We start from the raw sequence: 18,271 nt of genomic DNA, 5'->3' as shown, positions 1-18,271 counted from the left end.
GACTTCCAGTTATTTTTACAAAATAACAGACACCAGCTGGTAATATCTATATATATTTGAGCTAGATTTCCTTTTGTTGCACCATTAGCTTTGGGTCACGCAGGCAGATATGTTTGTAATTGTCCGTCCTGCGGTGGATGAATTCATGAGTTTTGAATACATTCTCCTCTTTAAATATTTTATGCTAATGTGTTAATTAAACACATTTTTAGTCAAGGAATTCTGTAGATTTTACCGCAAATTCTGAAGTTTTCAGATTTTTGAAGTCAGATTGACAAAGCAGTCAAAAGATCAGAAAATTTCAAATGCTTTGTTTTTCCTAACAGTACAGTGGTGTGAAAAAGTGTTGGCCCCCTTCCTGATTTTACATTTTTTTGCAGGTTTGTCACACTTTAATGTTTCCGACCATCAAACTAATTTAAATATTAATCAAAGATAACACAAGTAAACACAACATGCAGTTTTTGAATGAAGTTTTTTATTATGAAGGGAAAACAAAATCCAAACCCACATGGCCCTGTGTGAAAAAGTGCTTGCACCCTAAACCTAATAACTGGTTGGGCCACCCTTAGCAGCAACAACTGCAATCAAGCGTTTGCGATAACTTGCAATGAGTCTGTTACAGCGCTGTGGAGGAATTTTGGCCCACTCATCTTGGCAGAATTGTTGTAATTCAGCCACATTGGAGGGTTTTCGAGCATGAACCGCCTTTTTAAGGTCATGCCACAGCATCTCAATAGGATTCAGGTCAGGACTTTGACTAGGCCACTCCAAAGTCTTCATTTTGTTTTTCTTCAGCCATTCAGAGGTGGATTTGCTGGTGTGTTTTGGATCATTGTCCTGCTGCAGAACCCAAGTTCGCTTCAGCTTGAGGTCACGAACAGATGGCCGGACATTGTCCTTCAGGATTTTTTGGTAGACAGCTGAATTCATGGTTCCATTTATCACAGCAAATCTTCCAGGTCCTGAAGCAGCAAAACAGCCCCAGACCATCACACTACCACCACCATATTTTTCTGTTGGTATGATGTTCTTTTTCCTGAAATGCTGTTAATTTTAAGCCAGATGTAATGGGACACACACCTTCCAAAAAGTTCAACTTTTGTCTCGTCAGTCCACAGAGTATTTTCCCAAAAGTCTTGGCGATCATCAAGATGGCAAAACTGAGACAGGCCTTTGTTCTTTTTGCTCAGCAGCGGTTTTCGTCTTGGAACTCTGCCATGCAGGCCATTTTTGTCCAGTCTCTTTCTTATGGTGGGGAGTCATGAACACTGACCTTAACCGAGGCAAGTGAGGCCTGCAGTTCTTTAGATGTTGTTGTGGGGTCTTTTGTGACCTCTTGGATGAGTCGTCGCTGCGCTCCTGGGGTAATTTTGGTCGGCCGGCCACTCCTGGGAAGGTTCACCACTGTTCCATGTTTTCTCCATTTGTGGATAATGGCTCTCACTGTGGTTCACTGGAGTCCCAACGCTTTAGAAATGGCTTTATAACCTTTTCTAGACTGATATATCTCAGTTACTTTTTCTCATTTGTTCCTGAATTTCTTTGGATCTCAACATGATGTGTAGCTTTTGAGGATCTTTTGTTTGATTGTGCACTTTTTCACACAGGGCCATGTGGGTTTGGATTTTGTTTTCCCTTCATAAAAAAAAAACTGCATGTTGTGTTTACTTGTGTTATCTATGATTAATATTTACATTTGTTTGATGATCTGAAACATTAAAGTGTGACAAACTTGCAATAAAATAAAAAATCAGGAAGGGGCCAACACTTTTTCACACCACTGTATATACTATAGCAATGATCTGCAACCGTTTACCTCCCTATAGTTTCTTCACTCCTTTCAGATGCCAAATAGAATCTCTAACAGGACTCTTGCCGTCAACTTAACACTGATTTCCTGTTTGGCGTTGATGTTCATCACAGATACTGTGGTGCCTGCCTGTCTGTCTGTCCGTCATTCTCTCAGTAGACCTTATAGATACAACCACAGCATTACACACCAAAGGTGTCATCAATAAAACTAATTCAAACCAGTGGCGTTTTGTCATTAGGATGATTATTGTTATACTAGATGATGCTGGATTGTTATTCTGAGGACCTCGGATGAGGAATATACAGCTTCATGGATGTAATTTCCTGTGAGACAGTGGCGGGTCACCCGTCACTGTTGGGGTTTTATTTTGGTGACGCACACACACACACATGCCTCTATGGAAATATGATCTGAGATGCTAATCTATATGGTTTATGCTTGGTTTAAAGTGTACTTCCATTCACTGTTTTCTGGCACTATTTTAATTTGTAATTATTATTTTTTTATTTTCTTTCTGAAATCAAAACATCAGTTCTTTATATGTTTTGATTATCTGAAATAATCAATTTCTGTGAATAGGACAGAGATATTGAACCCATTTCTGCCGACGGTAGTAACACCAAATGTTGTTAACTAAACCAGTGCGTGCTGCAGTTTCAATAGTTATTGTTTATCTGTGTATGATTGTGTGTGTGTGTGTCTCTGTGTGTTGCAGCATCACTGTTATTTTTGGAGTGTGTGCTCAGGCGTGTACTTTGCCATCATGATGTTTGAGTCTTTATTACTTTTTAGAATTGTTGTTATTATTTTGTTAAATTATCATGATGCCCCATCTGTATTTAAACCAAATACTCACTATGCAGTCACTCAAATATATATATATATATATATATACACACACACACACACACACACACACACACACACACACAAAACTACTGGAGTCTCCATGACGAGCGAGTGAGTATCATCCTCAGCTAGAGCGGAGACTGAATTTACGATCAATAGAGAGAGTGTTTTCTTTTGTTTTTCTTCAATGAGCTGACATATTTAAGGATTGTACTGGGATGGGGTGGATGGGATGTGTTTGGGGTCAGAATCGGGGGACGGTAGTTTGGAGAAATAGTTTGTTCAGTGCTGTAAGTATATCAATTGCATGTTATGATCTCTGAAGTAACTGCCATTGATTTTACATTTTATTTTGGGTTGGAAGGGGGAGGGGATACATAAATATTTTATCTTTATGACAGTACAGTTATATATATATATATAGCTGTACTTTTTTCCAAAACATGTTTTTAGAAAAAGACACACTTTTGCCTTTTTATGTCTGACTTTTTGATCTTAATATGCATTACAGGATTTTTACTTTTATCATTGTTGGCTGATTTCAAGCTGTTAATGATATTGTGTTTGTTTGATTCTTGACCTTTTGTTTGTTTTTCTTTTATGTAATTGTGTTCCATTGATCTATGAATGAGTGCTGAAAGAGGTTTTAGCAAGACGTTGTGTCTTCAGCTGTTAGAAAACCAAAAGTCTGTTCTTTTGTATGCATTTTGGTCCTTTGTAACCATTTATTTTCAACTTTGAATACAATTACCGTTTAGTTTGCCCTTAATACAATTGTTATTGCTATTATCTTCAGGGTTAAGATCACACCAAATTAAGAGAAAAGTGGCACAGATTGCGAGTTGTTTCAAAATGTTTCTGGGGAATAGTGCGTCAAAGGTGTGTCTTTTTCTGTTGAAGCTAAGCAATCATTTATTGTCCTTTTATTTATTTTTTTTGGTAGCACATTGTCTTTTTTTCCCCCAGAGCTGTTATTGGAGCTCTGATTTGCTGTATGGTTACAATGTGATTTTAATGTGGAAATCTCATCATTTTTTAACTGCTGTTGCACTGGAGGTTTTTGTTTGAATTATTATTATCATCATTATTATTATTAATTGGCATGATGGAGTTTAGAACCATGTAGTTCACCAAATTCTATTTGACTGATAGATGGAGTTTAGAAATGTTTAAACCTGTTAATTCTGTTTGATGCAGCCATTGACATGCTGTTCAAGTAAAAAAAGAAGCATTTGTTGGCATATTTCAACAGCTTGAAAAATATATTGCAAAAAATTTGAAATGCTTTGTACCAACAAATGTAGACAACATTATATGTTCTCTGGTATATGGATATATGAAAGATATAGAATATAGATATGATGCAACATGTTTGCTAACTTTTTGGGATTAGTTTGATTTAATCTAAGATATTTGATGTGGTATTTTAAAAACAAGACTCAACTACAACAGCCAAGCACGAATAATGTAGCTTGTCTTATGTGATTTTTATTTTTTTAACTTTTATTTATTTTGGGTACCATCTTAATATTATACATGGAGAAGTATCCCAACCTGTTGTATTGTATTGAGAGACAGCCATTACAGTTTTATCATCGTTTTGATGCCCCCCTTCCCCACTTTTTTGTTATTTCCTCATTTCAAATGAAAGAAATGCCATTATATTGTGAATACCTCAGGATTTTTTTTTCTTTTGGGAAAAATTTTAAACTTTCAAAAACCTAAAACAAATAAAATACAAAAAAAGTGTTTGTGTGGTTTATTTTTATGTACTACAATCAGACCCTACTGGGTTTTCTGCCACAATGGGGTTGCAAGTGATTATTAAAAATTCTCCAAACATTTTGTTAATCAAAATAGGCTAAGTCAAGATTTATTTTTGCTATACAGCATGAGAAATGCTTGTTTAGTACAGATGTAGGCATTTCATAGTCAATATTAATATATAAACAGAAATGATATAAAATACTGTATTATATTCCTCTGAAGTCCTGGTAATGTCAGAATGGAATAATTAGGAAATTTAGTTTAGTATTAATATAACTACTATACTTAAAACGTGCAACGAAATATTTCATAATTTAAATATAGGCCTACTTACTCATTGTTCGAGTTAGTTAACTTACCGCAGTAGTCGAATTGAAAAAAACTAATTCCGAGAGGATGGTGTGAGGGGAACTATTAAATGAACTATTTTTTGTTTTTCCTTCAGGCGCCTGAAATAGAGGAATTTTGGTCAATATTGATCATTTAATATTTTGCTGAATGTGTTGGCACATGAATAAATAAATATGACAATAAAACCGCCAGTAGGTGGCAGCAAGTCCCTGATTTAATAAATGGCTTACTGAATCATTCATATCAAACGATTCGTTCAAAACCATTGAATGGACTGTTGACTCGCTGGCTCACTGGATTCGTTCAAAAACAGATTCATTCATGAAACACCTGTTGCTTGCTATGCACTGTTGTATAATAGCACATGTGCTGATATACAGAAAAGTACATTGCTTGTGCAATGAATATAAAAATGTAAAAACTCATACATGGGTATTTTTTGTTTCATTGCTGGAATTATAAGGGCATTCTAACAGTATTCTAATGGGCTTCGTCGCGCAGTGAATGCTTTTGGACTTTTTTTTTCTTCTCAAATTTGGATAATGTCAGCTCTCCTATCGTCTCTCAGTCAAACATACATTATGTCAGGAGAAATTCTAATCAAGGAAAAATCATAGTTTGTTGTCTTCTTTTTAAAGATCTTAAGTTGTGCTTGAACCATTTCGCGCGAAAAATTACGAAATTCTGTTTGTGCTTAGCTTACAGTACCGTAATTTAGTTCGTAAATGATCATAAGTAGGTCATTTTAACATTTCATGTGCATAAGTTTTACATGATAATACACAAAATTGATACCTTATTTCATAAAGCGGTTTAGTCAGCATGGCATTAAATAGGATTTTATTATTCATTACTCAGCATTTATTTCTGAGGCTTCAAATGGGTCACACACACGTGACCCGTCTGTACCTCGGCAGTAAAGACATCAACATAATTTTTTCTTCATTATCATCAGTGCAAAAATGCTAATCAAGCAAAATGAGAAACTGCTTACTGTTACTCTATAATCTCTAAAGTGTTTTAAAAAGCTATTAAAAAAGCTAGTGGTAAAACAAATAAATTAAATAGTAGTTGGCAATCCTTTCAGTTCCGTTCATAAACATATAAAACAAACCGTTTCAGCATAAAAGACTGAATCAAAGCAAAAGCATCAAGGGTTGAGGAATTTGTACATCTCAGTGAGGTTTCAGAGATAATATACATTGATAATGGATAGGTTTTAGGTTGGTGAATATGGGAAGGATGACATTTGGCTTTGAAGTGCAAGGAAGATCTGCTCCAGTACTGGACATTGCATACCTGGCACTCGTTCAGCAATATAACAATTTAAACTCCTCACATCTTCATGGGATTATATTACAGGTGTTTTTGTTCATCTTTTTTTTTTTTGCTTTGTGAATGTGCAATAACAAAATAAGGCATCCACCTCGTCTACCTGAAGCACAAGTAGTTCTGCATTTCTGAAAGGCTGAAAACACATACACACAGGCACATCCAAATCCACACAAGATATTTTTTGGCATTAACGATACTCCTCATGAAAGCCTTCTGCATTCCCTTTCTTCATTCACTCGGTCTCATTTTTCACTCTCTGCCGATCTCACTTCCTCACTCACTACCGCAACCATTTCCACAATCACTACCGCTCTTCACTTCCTCACTATCTTTACCGATCTCGCTCTCTACCATATCCCCTTCCTTACTCATTATCACACTCATTTCCTCCCTCTCTACAGCAATTATTTTCTCGCTCACTACCACAATCACTCCCCCTCTCTCTACCGCATTCATTTCCTTACTCTCTACTGCTCTCTTCCTCATTCTCTACCACTCTTCACTTCCTCACACTCCTTACCGCTCTCACTCTCTAATATATCCACTTCCTGACTCTTTATCGCACACACTTCCTCACGCACTACTGCGACCCACTTCCTTCCTACAGCTCTCACTTCCTAACTCTCTACCGCAACTACTTTCTCGCTCACTCCTGCAATCACTTCCTCTCTCTCTTCCATGCTTACTCGTTTCCTTACTGCATATCATTCTCACTTCCTCTTCACACGCTACTTTATTATTTATCTATCTTACTCTACCTCCCTACATTTATCTGTTTCTCTTTCCTACTACCCTTTTTAAAAAAAATCAACTTTTTTCATAATTCTTGATTTCATTCCCCTTTAATGCATCCATCTGTCCACATTTTCATCTCAACAGTCAATCCATCTGTATTCTACACAATTTTTTTTTACTCCCTTTCTTATTATAATATTATGATCTTTCCTATTATAATTTATTCCACATTTGACCACATAGCTTTCCACTCTGTTGACCCTCGCTAAAATAATATTAGATGTCAGGAACAGTGCTACTAAACATCTGCAGTGATTTTTCCAAATAAGTTGCAAGCAGTGCAACCTTACATCAAATACAATTAAATCACAATCTAACCACTGTAAAGGAAATAATAGGTCTCTATTAAGCAGCATCACTTCCTCTTGAAGTCTTTCTAAACCTATACAGTCTTCTCAGTTTCAACAATGCATCTTGGGAAGCCATTTTCAGTCTAGAAGGCATCTTATGAGAGGAGTTTCCAATGCATGTTTAGGTTGTGGCCGTACACACACACACACACACATACAAAAACAAACACACTCTCACAAAAACAATTAAATTAAATTAAAATCACAAACTATCACACACACCATCTCTAATGAACTGGTATCATCTGGAAAACCCAGAACTTAATAATAGTGGAATACTGGCCGCTACTGTAGACATCTTTTCCCATGAAACTCACAAAACATCTCAAAAGATGTAGAGCCCCTAACTTCAGTGGCAATGTATCTCAAGGACTGGTTCCTCTGCCTTGGTGGGCCCCCACAGTCTTTGGACCCTGTTGTTGTAGAGTCTGACAGAATCACAGTTTTGGTGACAAGTTGTGGGTAATGTAGTGTTTACAGGGTCTAAATCACAGTATCTTTGGTGATTTTCCATCAATCGTGTTAATTCAAAAGTCTTTTCTTCAGTCCCTGTTGGGCCTCTGCTTCTCTTTCCAGTGCCCTTTGACCCTGCATTACTCCCTTTTCAGCAATCTGACACTCCAGAGAAGTCCAAGTTGGGGTCCCTGGCGATGTTCTTCCTCTGACGGACGGTCTTCTCTTCATCCTACACAAATTATTTTGTTTTTAATGTCACCTGACTTTTATATAAGGCCCTAAAAGTTGAGTGGAATTAAAGGTTGTGTGTGTACACTTACTGATGTGAAGATCCCATTTTGTCCCCATTCTCCAGGAGACTGGTCCTCAGGGTCTTCGGCCTCCTCCTCTTCATCTTCTTCTTCCTCACCCTCCTCCTCTCTCACTGTGTCCATCCCGTCCTCCTCATATTCCGTCGCATAGTCAGACTCCTCTGCTAGACACAAACATCAGTTAAGCACAAGTACATGATATAATCCCAACTCTGCTGGCCTACGTTGTAAATTTAAATACCTTGTCAATTCTTCAAAAAATTTAGGAAATTTTCAAATAAATGTAATGGGGTAAATTAGTAAAGGAGTATTTTTTTTTCTTTTGAGTAACTGACCATCGGCTCCTAAGTAGCTAAGCACCGGCTCAATCCTGGACACAATTTCAGCTAGATCAGTGAAGTCTGCACTAGGACACGTGCACGACTGAAACAAATAGCAACAAAACACAATCACCACAGAATGAAATTAATAGACAAATTGCAATTTAATAAAATACGGAAAAAAAGAACAAATTACTGTTCTTTGTGAACTTTCTATTTATCAAAGGATTCTCATATTCATTGTCAAAAGGGTGATAGAATAGTGGCTTTTTTAATGAGATATTAAACTCACATCAGTCTTCTTGCTGTCATTGTAGTCCGCTGAGCGATGGTCTTTCAGCAAATTTTCAATAATGTCCCCACGAGCCCACTCAGTAAACACTAGTTTACCGTATTGATAACCCACATCCTTCGAGAAAACAGAAAAACTTTAAATATACTACTTTGAGAGGTCATTTACCATCTGGAAGAACTGCTTTATGTACACTAAAATGAAAAGCAGTATAGTATTTATTATATAGTATCAAGACTACATATATTAATAGTCCCCCTGTGTTTACTGCAGATGTGGGCTTTTGTTCTCACATAGATTTCATCAAATTTCCCAAAGTCCATGGTCTTGAAGCGGTCGATGGGTGGCCGAATGTACTCGCAGTATGCGCTCTTCTTGACAAGTTCCAGCTGCCGTACACAAGATACATAGGCCAAACGGGACTGGATTTCAGCCATGTCAGGCACCTGAGAGATACAGGACGTTTTTAAACCATTTACGCAGAGCTAGTACAATCGATTTCATAGACTGTACAAGTTCAAAATATTTCATCAAGATTTTAATTCCATTAGAGGATCTCAAATTGAAACGGCTGCAATGGCTCCGCAAGAAGTGTTCTAATATCCCACAACATTGACTCACCTTCACTTTCTCCGCCCACGGGTTGATTCGTTTCCATAGCAGCCACCAGCCAGAAAGACAGTCACCGTAGTTACAAAGATCAGTCTCATCCTGGCTGCCCACATCGATGGCGATGACTGTTTTTGTGCCCATATTACGAGCTATGTCCGCTGCAGGCCAGTTGAACGCAAACAAATGCACACGTACACAAAAGACAGACATCCACAAGGTAGCAGGAAGAATCAAAGTACCGTTAATATTTCAGACGAAATGAAATCAATTAATAATTGATCACCAATCAACGCTGTTTAACCAAACCCCTCACTTGGAAAGCTGCCATTTCCATCAGTAATGAAATCGATTAAACATCAACGTTTAAAAGTAAGAATAAAAATTTTAGAATTAAGTAGATTTGCTGAGAATTCTGGTAAAACAGCCTTGCAGGTGATCAGTAATAAAGGATGGAAAAAGACAATTATATTCAATGATGCAGGACAAGATGCAATTAAAACCTAACAATGTAGGCTTAAAATTGATGCATTACCAAAAAAGAAAAAAGGACTTAAGAACTATTCCCTGGAATTTTAACATCCAATTTGCTTCACAGGCAATAACCAGAGCTGGGTAGTAACTGATTACATGGAATCTGGATTACGTAATCAGATTCCAAAAATTAACAACTACCTTCCATCTATTAATAAGCAGCAAATAAGGAGTTTATTGGGCAAAATTCGTTAATAGAGATAATTTTACCTTAAAACGAAGTGTGACCCACCTATAATTACTTGAAGTACCCCTGAGATTTTAAAATAAATATTTTAATACTTAAGAATCAAATATGAATGTTCACGGATCTCTGATTTGGTTAATGGTCACATGACATGCAGGTACAAAATATTTAATTTTTTAGTAAGCGTTTCATCTTGATTGTTTTTATTTTACAATTATTTTAATTTTATACGTTTACAATTTAATTCGTTATTAGCTTTTCATTAAACTCTCAAACACCCTGCAGTTCTTTTACGAGCCCCAGTTTGGCAAACCTTGACGTAATATGAAGCACTTCATGTTAATTATAACAAATAGAATATATTTTTATTATATCAATATGGTACAAGATTATGCTTAAATCGATGTGATGAACAAGTTAGGTCAAAAGTAATCTAAAAGTGATCAGAAAGTAGTCTTGATTATATGACTTAAAATGTGTAAAGTAATGGATTGTTACCAACTACAATTTTTGTAATTTGAAATCAGTAACGGACTACAATTTGTAAGTAATCTACCCAGCTCTGGCAATAACACTGACAGATGATTTTAATGCAAGAAATAATTCTGTCTTTAGCAGTGCAAACTGCTTGATGAACGAATGAATTCAATTATGTTAAATCAAATTATAACATGGAATGTGATCTTCAAAATCTTGTCTTTTTCCCCTGAATTAAGATGTTCCCAGTTGAAATGCAACATCTGAACTGTGAGAACTATATATGTCTGCCCAATATGTTGCACTACAAACTGAGGGACATTATGCTATTGCTGTCTGGTGACATGTTTTTTGGTTGATTCAGATTTTCTTTTTATATTTTGGAAACTAGTCCATTTAAAATTCGACTACATCAAATCACACTTTCCTATATTGTAAAGAAGCGATACAACATATTTATGATCACAATTTAAGACCAATCGTACACCAGAAAACAACAGCAGCTTGCAATGATTGATATTTATAATCTGATAAAATGTCATGTTTTTAATAGACTGGTGAGGACAAGAGGTCAAACAACGGAGCATCTTTGTCCACACCACCCAATCCCTGCAGAACTTTATCCATTTGTCTCTGTACAAATCATAAACTGATCTAACAGACACCAGAAATAAGTGAACGTTTGAATGTGCTGGAAATCTCCAAGATGCCAAATTGACTAACTAACATATTAAAATAGACACACAGTCAAATGGATAAAGCAAAACCACTCATTCTACCCTCAAAATTATGAAGAAAATCACAGTATACTTACTCAGAGCCATGTAGCTCTTTAAAACCAAAAATGAAGTGATTGACCAAACCAGAATGTGTTTCTGGCCCCAGCGGCCCTCTCTCGGAGGAGTTGCTCTGGGCCGTACTTGCCTGGCAGGTTGTTGATGTATCCTCCATCCATGAGCAGGTTTCCATCTTTAGGGTCGCAGAGGGGTGGCAGGTACCCGGAAAGGGTCATGCTCGCCCTGACATAGCGCCACAGGGAGCCTACCACACCAGGAGGGGACAATAACCTCTTAATAACCTCTAAAGTAAGTAAACGTAATGCCTCAGCAGCGCTTGGAGGTGACCCTGAAGTCACGGTTTTGGTTAGTAGCGCACAGACCAGCAGGGAGATACAGTGACTGTCACCCCAAGGACGGTGTGCGGTGGTTTAGTTTGGTCTACCTCAATTGAGTGAACCCGACCTTGACAGAGGTTGAGTAAACACACATGAGGTAAGGCTGACTTATCTTCCAACCCTGTCTCACTGGCTTTTTTTCAATCAAAAATGTTAAAATTATCATGGATAATAACTTTTTTCTACTGTGCAAAAGATACAAATTGTGCTAATATTCCTACAGTTCATTCACTTAAATACATCATTATTAAACAGTAATGATGTATTTTTCAGGCAGAGAGGAGACAGAGTTGAAAAACAGTCAGTGACACAGTATATTGGGCACTGTCAGCCTGTCCTGGCCTGCAGTACTCCACTCAACCATCAGGTGTGAGGAGAGGCATGACAGTGGCATGGGTTGGAAGGAGAGAGAAAAATCCAGAGAGGCAGGTGCATTCAGCATGTGCCACTCTTAAAGGGATAGTTCACCCAAAAATGAACGTTCTGTCAGTATAGAGTGCTGCAAGCATGGTGCATTAGTGTCGGCTGAAACCCAAAAATTAACTAGCATTTTAGCACTTTCAGTTCCATCGTCCTTTAGTCAGAGGGGTTTGATATTAAATGCCTGCAATAAGGACCCTAGTTAACACAAGCTCAAGATATTTTATGTTTTATTCTGCAACATAAAATACATCTCCTCTGTTGGGGAAAGTTACTGTTAAAAGTAATTACAATATTGCATTACTCCATAAAAAAGTAACTAATTACGTTAGTTACTGTTTATGTAAAGTTTTGTCGTGACGTATTGTCAAGTATGGTGACCCATACTCGAAATTGGTGCTCTGCGTTTAACCCATCCAAGTGCACACACACAGCAGTGAGTAGTGAACAAATGCACACACACACACACACACACACACACACCGTGAACACGCACCCGGAGCAGTGGGCAGCCATGCTGCAGCGCCCGGGGAGCAGTCAGTCGTGGTATTGAGGGTGGAGAGAGCGCTGGACATTCCCTCCCCCCACCTACAATTCCTGCCGGCCGGGGGCTCGAACTCGCAACCTTTCGATTACGAGTCCGACTCTCTAACCATTAGGCCACAACTTCCCCATTACGTTATGCATTACGTTACTTTTGGATTACTTTTTTGTCTCCTGAGCTGGGCAAAAGGGGTATTTTCGGCAACTGTAAAGGCTCTTTTACACCAAAAGTGAAATGTATAAGCCTCCGGCTGAAGGAAACACCTCTGCACTGATTTCTCTTAACATGGGGACAGAAGAGCTGTAATAATCGGAAAACAAAGTAACTGATGTTACTTATTTGAAAAAGTAACTCAGATATTTTCTTGTAAATTTATAAGTAATGCATTACTTTACTAGTTACTTCATAAAAGTAATTATGTAACTCACACTACTTGTAATGCATTACCCCCAAGACTAACCATCTTGTGGTTTTTAAAAAGCTTTTACTTGTCTTAAAAGATTGCTAAGGTGTGGCTAAATGGGACTATTAAAGTTATCTGGGACCTTAAAGGGGTCATATGATGCGATTTCTTGTTTTCCTTTTCTTTAGTGTGTTATGTAGCCGTTTGTGCATGTATACGATCTGCAGAGTTACAAAGCTCAAAATCTCCCACAAAAGGATTTATTCTATCTAAAAGAGAAGGCTGATCCAGACCGAGCTAAAACGGCTCATTAAAACACGCCCCCACATGTCTACGTCACAATGTGGAAATATTTGCGTAATGCAGCCCAAACGTTCACGCAATTAAAGGCGGCGTGTTTTCAGTAACCACAGTTAGTGTTGATGCAGCCATGTCGCTGTGTTTCTGTGTGAACGCAATAGCACTTTATTTGGCCTTCCGAAAGTAGATGCAATTAGGAATCATTGGTTAAGATTTGTTTACAACAGAACAGCACAACCCAAATGTTCGAATTTGTGCAATGCATTTTATGGACAACAGTTTAGGTAAATTCTGGGTCATAGAGGAACTACAGTAATAAACAGTTTTTGAAAAATGTGTTTTTTGAACATTAAAGCATGTCAACATATTCGGTTGCACCAAATACACAAAATAAAGGATCGTTAAAAAAGCATCATATGACCCCTTGAAACATCATCACACCAAACAGGAAAACGTATCTATTCTAGGGCTGTCAAACAATTAATCGCGATTAATCGCATCCAAAATAAAAGTTTTTTTTTTTACATAATATATGTATGTGTACTGTTTATTTATTATGTACGTATATATATATATATATATATATATATATATATATATATATATATATATATATACACACACACAGAGTATATATTTTGAAGATATTTACACATTTATATATTATATTTTATATTATATATAAATATATTTAATATATAAACAACATTTTTCTTAAATATATACATGCATGTGTTTTATATATTATATTTTATATTATATATAAATATATTTAATATATAAACAACATTTTTCTTAAATATATACATGCATGTGTTTTATATATTATATTTTATATTATATATAAATATATTTAATATATAAACAAAATTTTTCTTAAATATATACATGCATGTGTTTGTATTTATAAATACATAAATAAACAGTACACATACATATATTACAGTATGTAAACAGAAACTTATTTTGGATGCAATTAATCACGATTAATCGTTTGAGCACTAATCTATTCACCAGTTCACTTTCACAGTTTATAATCATGGTCTTGACAAATATCCTAACTCAAACTTTCAGGGAATTTTTTTTAATTAGGAAGCTTAATGATGGTAACTTTGAAGTTATGCGACTGTGGTGTAGTTCGTTTACACTTCTGGCGATGGTATTTAGGCTTCAAAAATTATACACTGTTCATTTGCAATGATTATTGTGATGAATAAAAGTATGAATAATAAAATCCTGTTTTTTTTGTTGTCGTTGTCGACTGATCCAGGGGAGACGCTTACTTGTGGGTTGGCCTACAAAAATGCCATCACTGCAGCACTCTGTTTATTACTCTCATGTTTAATAAAGTGGATAATAACAGATTTGTAATTTTGGAGTGAGCTACTGATTTAAAGCAAAAATGGTTCCCACTTATACATAAAAAGATCTGTCTGTGAGCCCGTTTAAAAATTTGTGACATTCTTAATGAGTTATCCTATGTGGCTGACCGTGCTGTAGGATCCAGAACAACACCTCCTAGTGACTCTTATCCTTATAAATATTGCATACATGTAGAATAATGGCCTACAATAGATAAACATGCAACAGCATGCACACAGAGTGTATGGTGTGCTTGTGACAGCCACACTCAAGGTAGATGGGAAGAGTGCACGTGATGTGAACAGAGCATGGGGAAAATACATCAGCAAAACAAAAACATAAATATAGAGAAGCATCAGAAGCCATCATTTACTTTATAGATACCAAAACTCACATCACAGCATCAGTGTTGGTCGTAGCTTCATGCAAATCAACTTGTGCAGTTTGCAACTGACAGACTGCTAAACAATATGCACCAACCATACACAGAGGCCTTATTAAAATACATCTCAGTAAATGACAACAGCAAAAATCATTCTAAACATATCGATGCCTTATTTTCCGAACGCCTACTGTTGATTAATCAAATTTAAAATGCTAAATGAAACATCATATTACAAAGTTAAAAGTAACTGCCATAACTATTATATGTACTGCCGTTGTAATAATGCAATGTATATGCACATTTGTAACCATACAATGGCTAAATTCTATACTAATGCACAAGGAAAGGGAATCTGAGCATCAGGTGATTTGAAATCAATGACTGGACTCTATGTGTGCATAAAGTGTCCTTTACAAAAGAGCCAAACAGGGAAGAATGGGTATGAATAGAAAAACTGAATGTAAATTGTGCACCTAGTGGTCCTGAGGGTAAATGGCTGAATCTTACAAAACTGATAAAGAACATGACTGAGTCACATTTCACCCTAAAAAAAGAAATATTTTGCTAAAAGAAAATGAAGCCTATGCTGCTTCCATTCCGCCTCTCATGGCACCACTCATGGCAATTAAGCATAAAAAACACTATTATATACATAAAACATTACATACATCCGGACACATTACGGTAATGAGAATATGGGGAACAATTGTGCTTAATGGCCATAAAAAATAACCACACTATGAAAAAAACAAAAAAAACATCTAGGCTTTATTTTCTTAATGCAAAATCTAATTTCTTTCCTTTTTTGATTTTGGGATGAAATGAAATGTGGAGATGTTTTTCATCAGATTCAGCTGAATGTAATGTTTATGTTGGTTATGAAAGCACAGTCCCTCTCCTCTATTCTTTCTTTCATTGAATACTATCCTGGGTTCCTTCCAAGCCATGGGTTCCCAATGTAAGCAGGGGGTTAATTCGTTTTTAACAGGACAAGAGACAATAAAAAGCAAAGGGTACAGAGTGGTTGGTTGTCGCAGGGATACTGGTGTAGCAGGTTTTTCTAAACCTCCTTTAGGCTTCTAGAAGGCTTTGGTAAAAAAGGGGCAGAATCCTGACCTGGGACATTGTTAACATAGCAACCATCCACGAGGAGATGGCCGTCCTTGGGGTCGCAGAGAGGAGGCAGATAAGGGGTATAGGAGGCACTGGCTCTAACATAGCGCCAAACACAGCCTGGCAAAATGAAGATGGAGAGTAAATCAAAACTGGACAAGACGTGGAGAAAGACAGAGGAGGGAGGGACAGTGAACAACAGGAAACAGATGAGTGAGAATGAGAGGGGGACCCAAAATTCTCTGACTGTAGTTCTTGCAGTTTCATGGACATCATGCTGAGATCTGGCTATGCCAATCAGACCACATTATTCCATTCAATATAAACAAGAAAAAACAAAACTTGATTGTAGTTTCTCTCATTTCTAAATGTCAAATACCATCAACACTTCTAACAGCGTGTTTTCCTAGCCGAAGAGGGAATGAATGCTGAATATATGAATCTAAACTGCATTTATTAGAGATGACGGTCTATGCCATGCCAAAATGGACAAATAAACAGATTAGGAAAGGAGGCAGGAGAGGTGGAAGGGCCAAAGTGGGTGAGATTGAGAGATCTGCAGGCTGTTAAGCGTTATAGCACACAACAATGACAAGCGCATGTTGACCACAGCATCTTCTCTGACAAAACTACAACAGTGTGATTTGTGCTTCTTGTGGGGAAAAAATACATATAAAAAAAAAAAATTATGAAATTTCAATAGAATTTAAGATTTTTTTCCAGGCCTGAAAACCCAAAATTTGAAATAAAATAGGATTTAAACATTATTCAAAATAATACTTCAAACAAGGTCACATGACAGTAAAGACATTTATAATGTCACAAAAAAAAAAAACTCTTAAAAAACACTTTCAAAGTTTGTTCATAGAATTGTAACTAATAAAAAAAAGAAATGTTTCTTAAGTACCAAATCAGCATATAATTTCTAAAAAATATTTGACAAATATAGTCTTTTGCTATTACAGATTTTTTATTATTAAAATGTATAATAAATAAATAAATAAATATATATATATATATATATATATATATATATATATATATATATATATATATATATATATATATATATCTATATCTATATATATATATCTATATATATATATCTATATATATATCTATATATATATATAAATAATAAAAAGGTATATTATTAAATTGTAATAATATTTGATAATACTACTGTTTTTGACAAATGAGGCCTGGTGACAAAAAAAAAAATAAAAATCTTACTGACCACAAACTTGCACATGAGATGCATTTAGTTGCTGGGGGAAAAAAACCAAAAAAAACAATGTGCCCTTTGACAAAGCAATAGATCTTGTAACTCACAAACTTCCCTTATTCAGTAATGAGACTTCAGCCTGCTAATAATCTCAATATGGCAACATACTGGTCATATTGCCCTACGCACATTTAACTACTATTGAATGAAAATCAGTGAAATGACTTTGAACTTGTTACTCTCACATTGTGAAACTGTTTGAATGTAAGAAGACATTAGCACAACCTGTCCAACATCCACAGCTGAGTGAAGGCATACTGTAAGTTGCAGTACAGTCTTTTGACCTGTTATGTCTTATTTGTGCAGTCAGTGTGAGAATAAGCAATGCAGCAAAATGAAGCGGAAACGGCATTAAGAGGACAGGGGGAAGCAAATGGATGATGCATTCTGGATCCTACAGACACTACTAAGAGGGGTTTTACCTTCTACCACAACTAATAGTGTATACTTGACATAATGGGCACTTAGAATATAATAGAAAGAAAATAGTGAGATAAAGATGTGTGAAAAGGACAACATTGAATGAGAGCTTAGCCTTTTCTATGACACAAGCAGGTTAGGACAGAGGGTAGGACAGAAGGAAGACAGAAACTGACAAACAGGGGAGAGAAACATAGTGGGAAAGAAAACAGAGACAAGCTTTGTCCTTGCAGTTAGTGAGACATGCAAATTCAATTCCATAATCTATCTGGGTAAACACAGGTGAACACATGACCATTACAAGGCACCCAAATCCAGCATTAAACTGTAGTTGGTGTTTTTAACATGATCATTAATTGATTTAGCCAGTGTGAATTAACTCATTTTAATCAGAAAACAGATACATGTTCAACTGA

General features: G+C 36.3%; 1 protein-coding gene across 8 annotated transcripts in view; it reads right to left on the bottom strand.

Annotated features, from left to right (window-relative positions):
• Positions 1-5,607: 5,607 nt before the first annotated feature.
• LOC306873430 (patatin-like phospholipase domain-containing protein 6) overlaps positions 5,608-18,271 on the bottom strand; it is a 34,445-nt gene continuing 21,781 nt past the window's right edge. The window contains exons 28-35 of one of the 8 annotated variants that reach the window (XR_013784491.1): positions 16,154-16,270; positions 9,264-9,412; positions 8,936-9,088; positions 8,643-8,759; positions 8,366-8,453; positions 8,040-8,194; positions 6,982-7,948; positions 5,608-6,911 (exon numbers count right to left, since the gene is read on the bottom strand). Coding sequence is in view for 5 of the 8 variants with exons in the window: in XM_079422706.1 (XP_079278832.1) it covers positions 7,868-7,948; positions 8,040-8,194; positions 8,366-8,453; positions 8,643-8,759; positions 8,936-9,088; positions 9,264-9,412; positions 16,154-16,270 (860 nt within the window). In the remaining 3 variants the exon portion in view is untranslated. Of the gene's footprint in view, positions 7,949-8,039; positions 8,195-8,365; positions 8,454-8,642; positions 8,760-8,935; positions 9,089-9,263; positions 9,413-11,373; positions 11,491-14,898; positions 15,114-16,153; positions 16,271-18,271 lie in introns of those variants that run through there. The other 7 variants (XR_013784492.1, XR_013784493.1, XM_079422706.1 and 4 more) reach the window with 7 other exon arrangements.

This window comes from Barbus barbus (genome assembly GCF_936440315.1).
Source record: "Barbus barbus genome assembly, chromosome: 8".
Lineage (NCBI taxonomy): Eukaryota > Metazoa > Chordata > Actinopteri > Cypriniformes > Cyprinidae > Barbus > Barbus barbus.
This window is presented reverse-complemented; position numbering and strand designations above follow the sequence as displayed.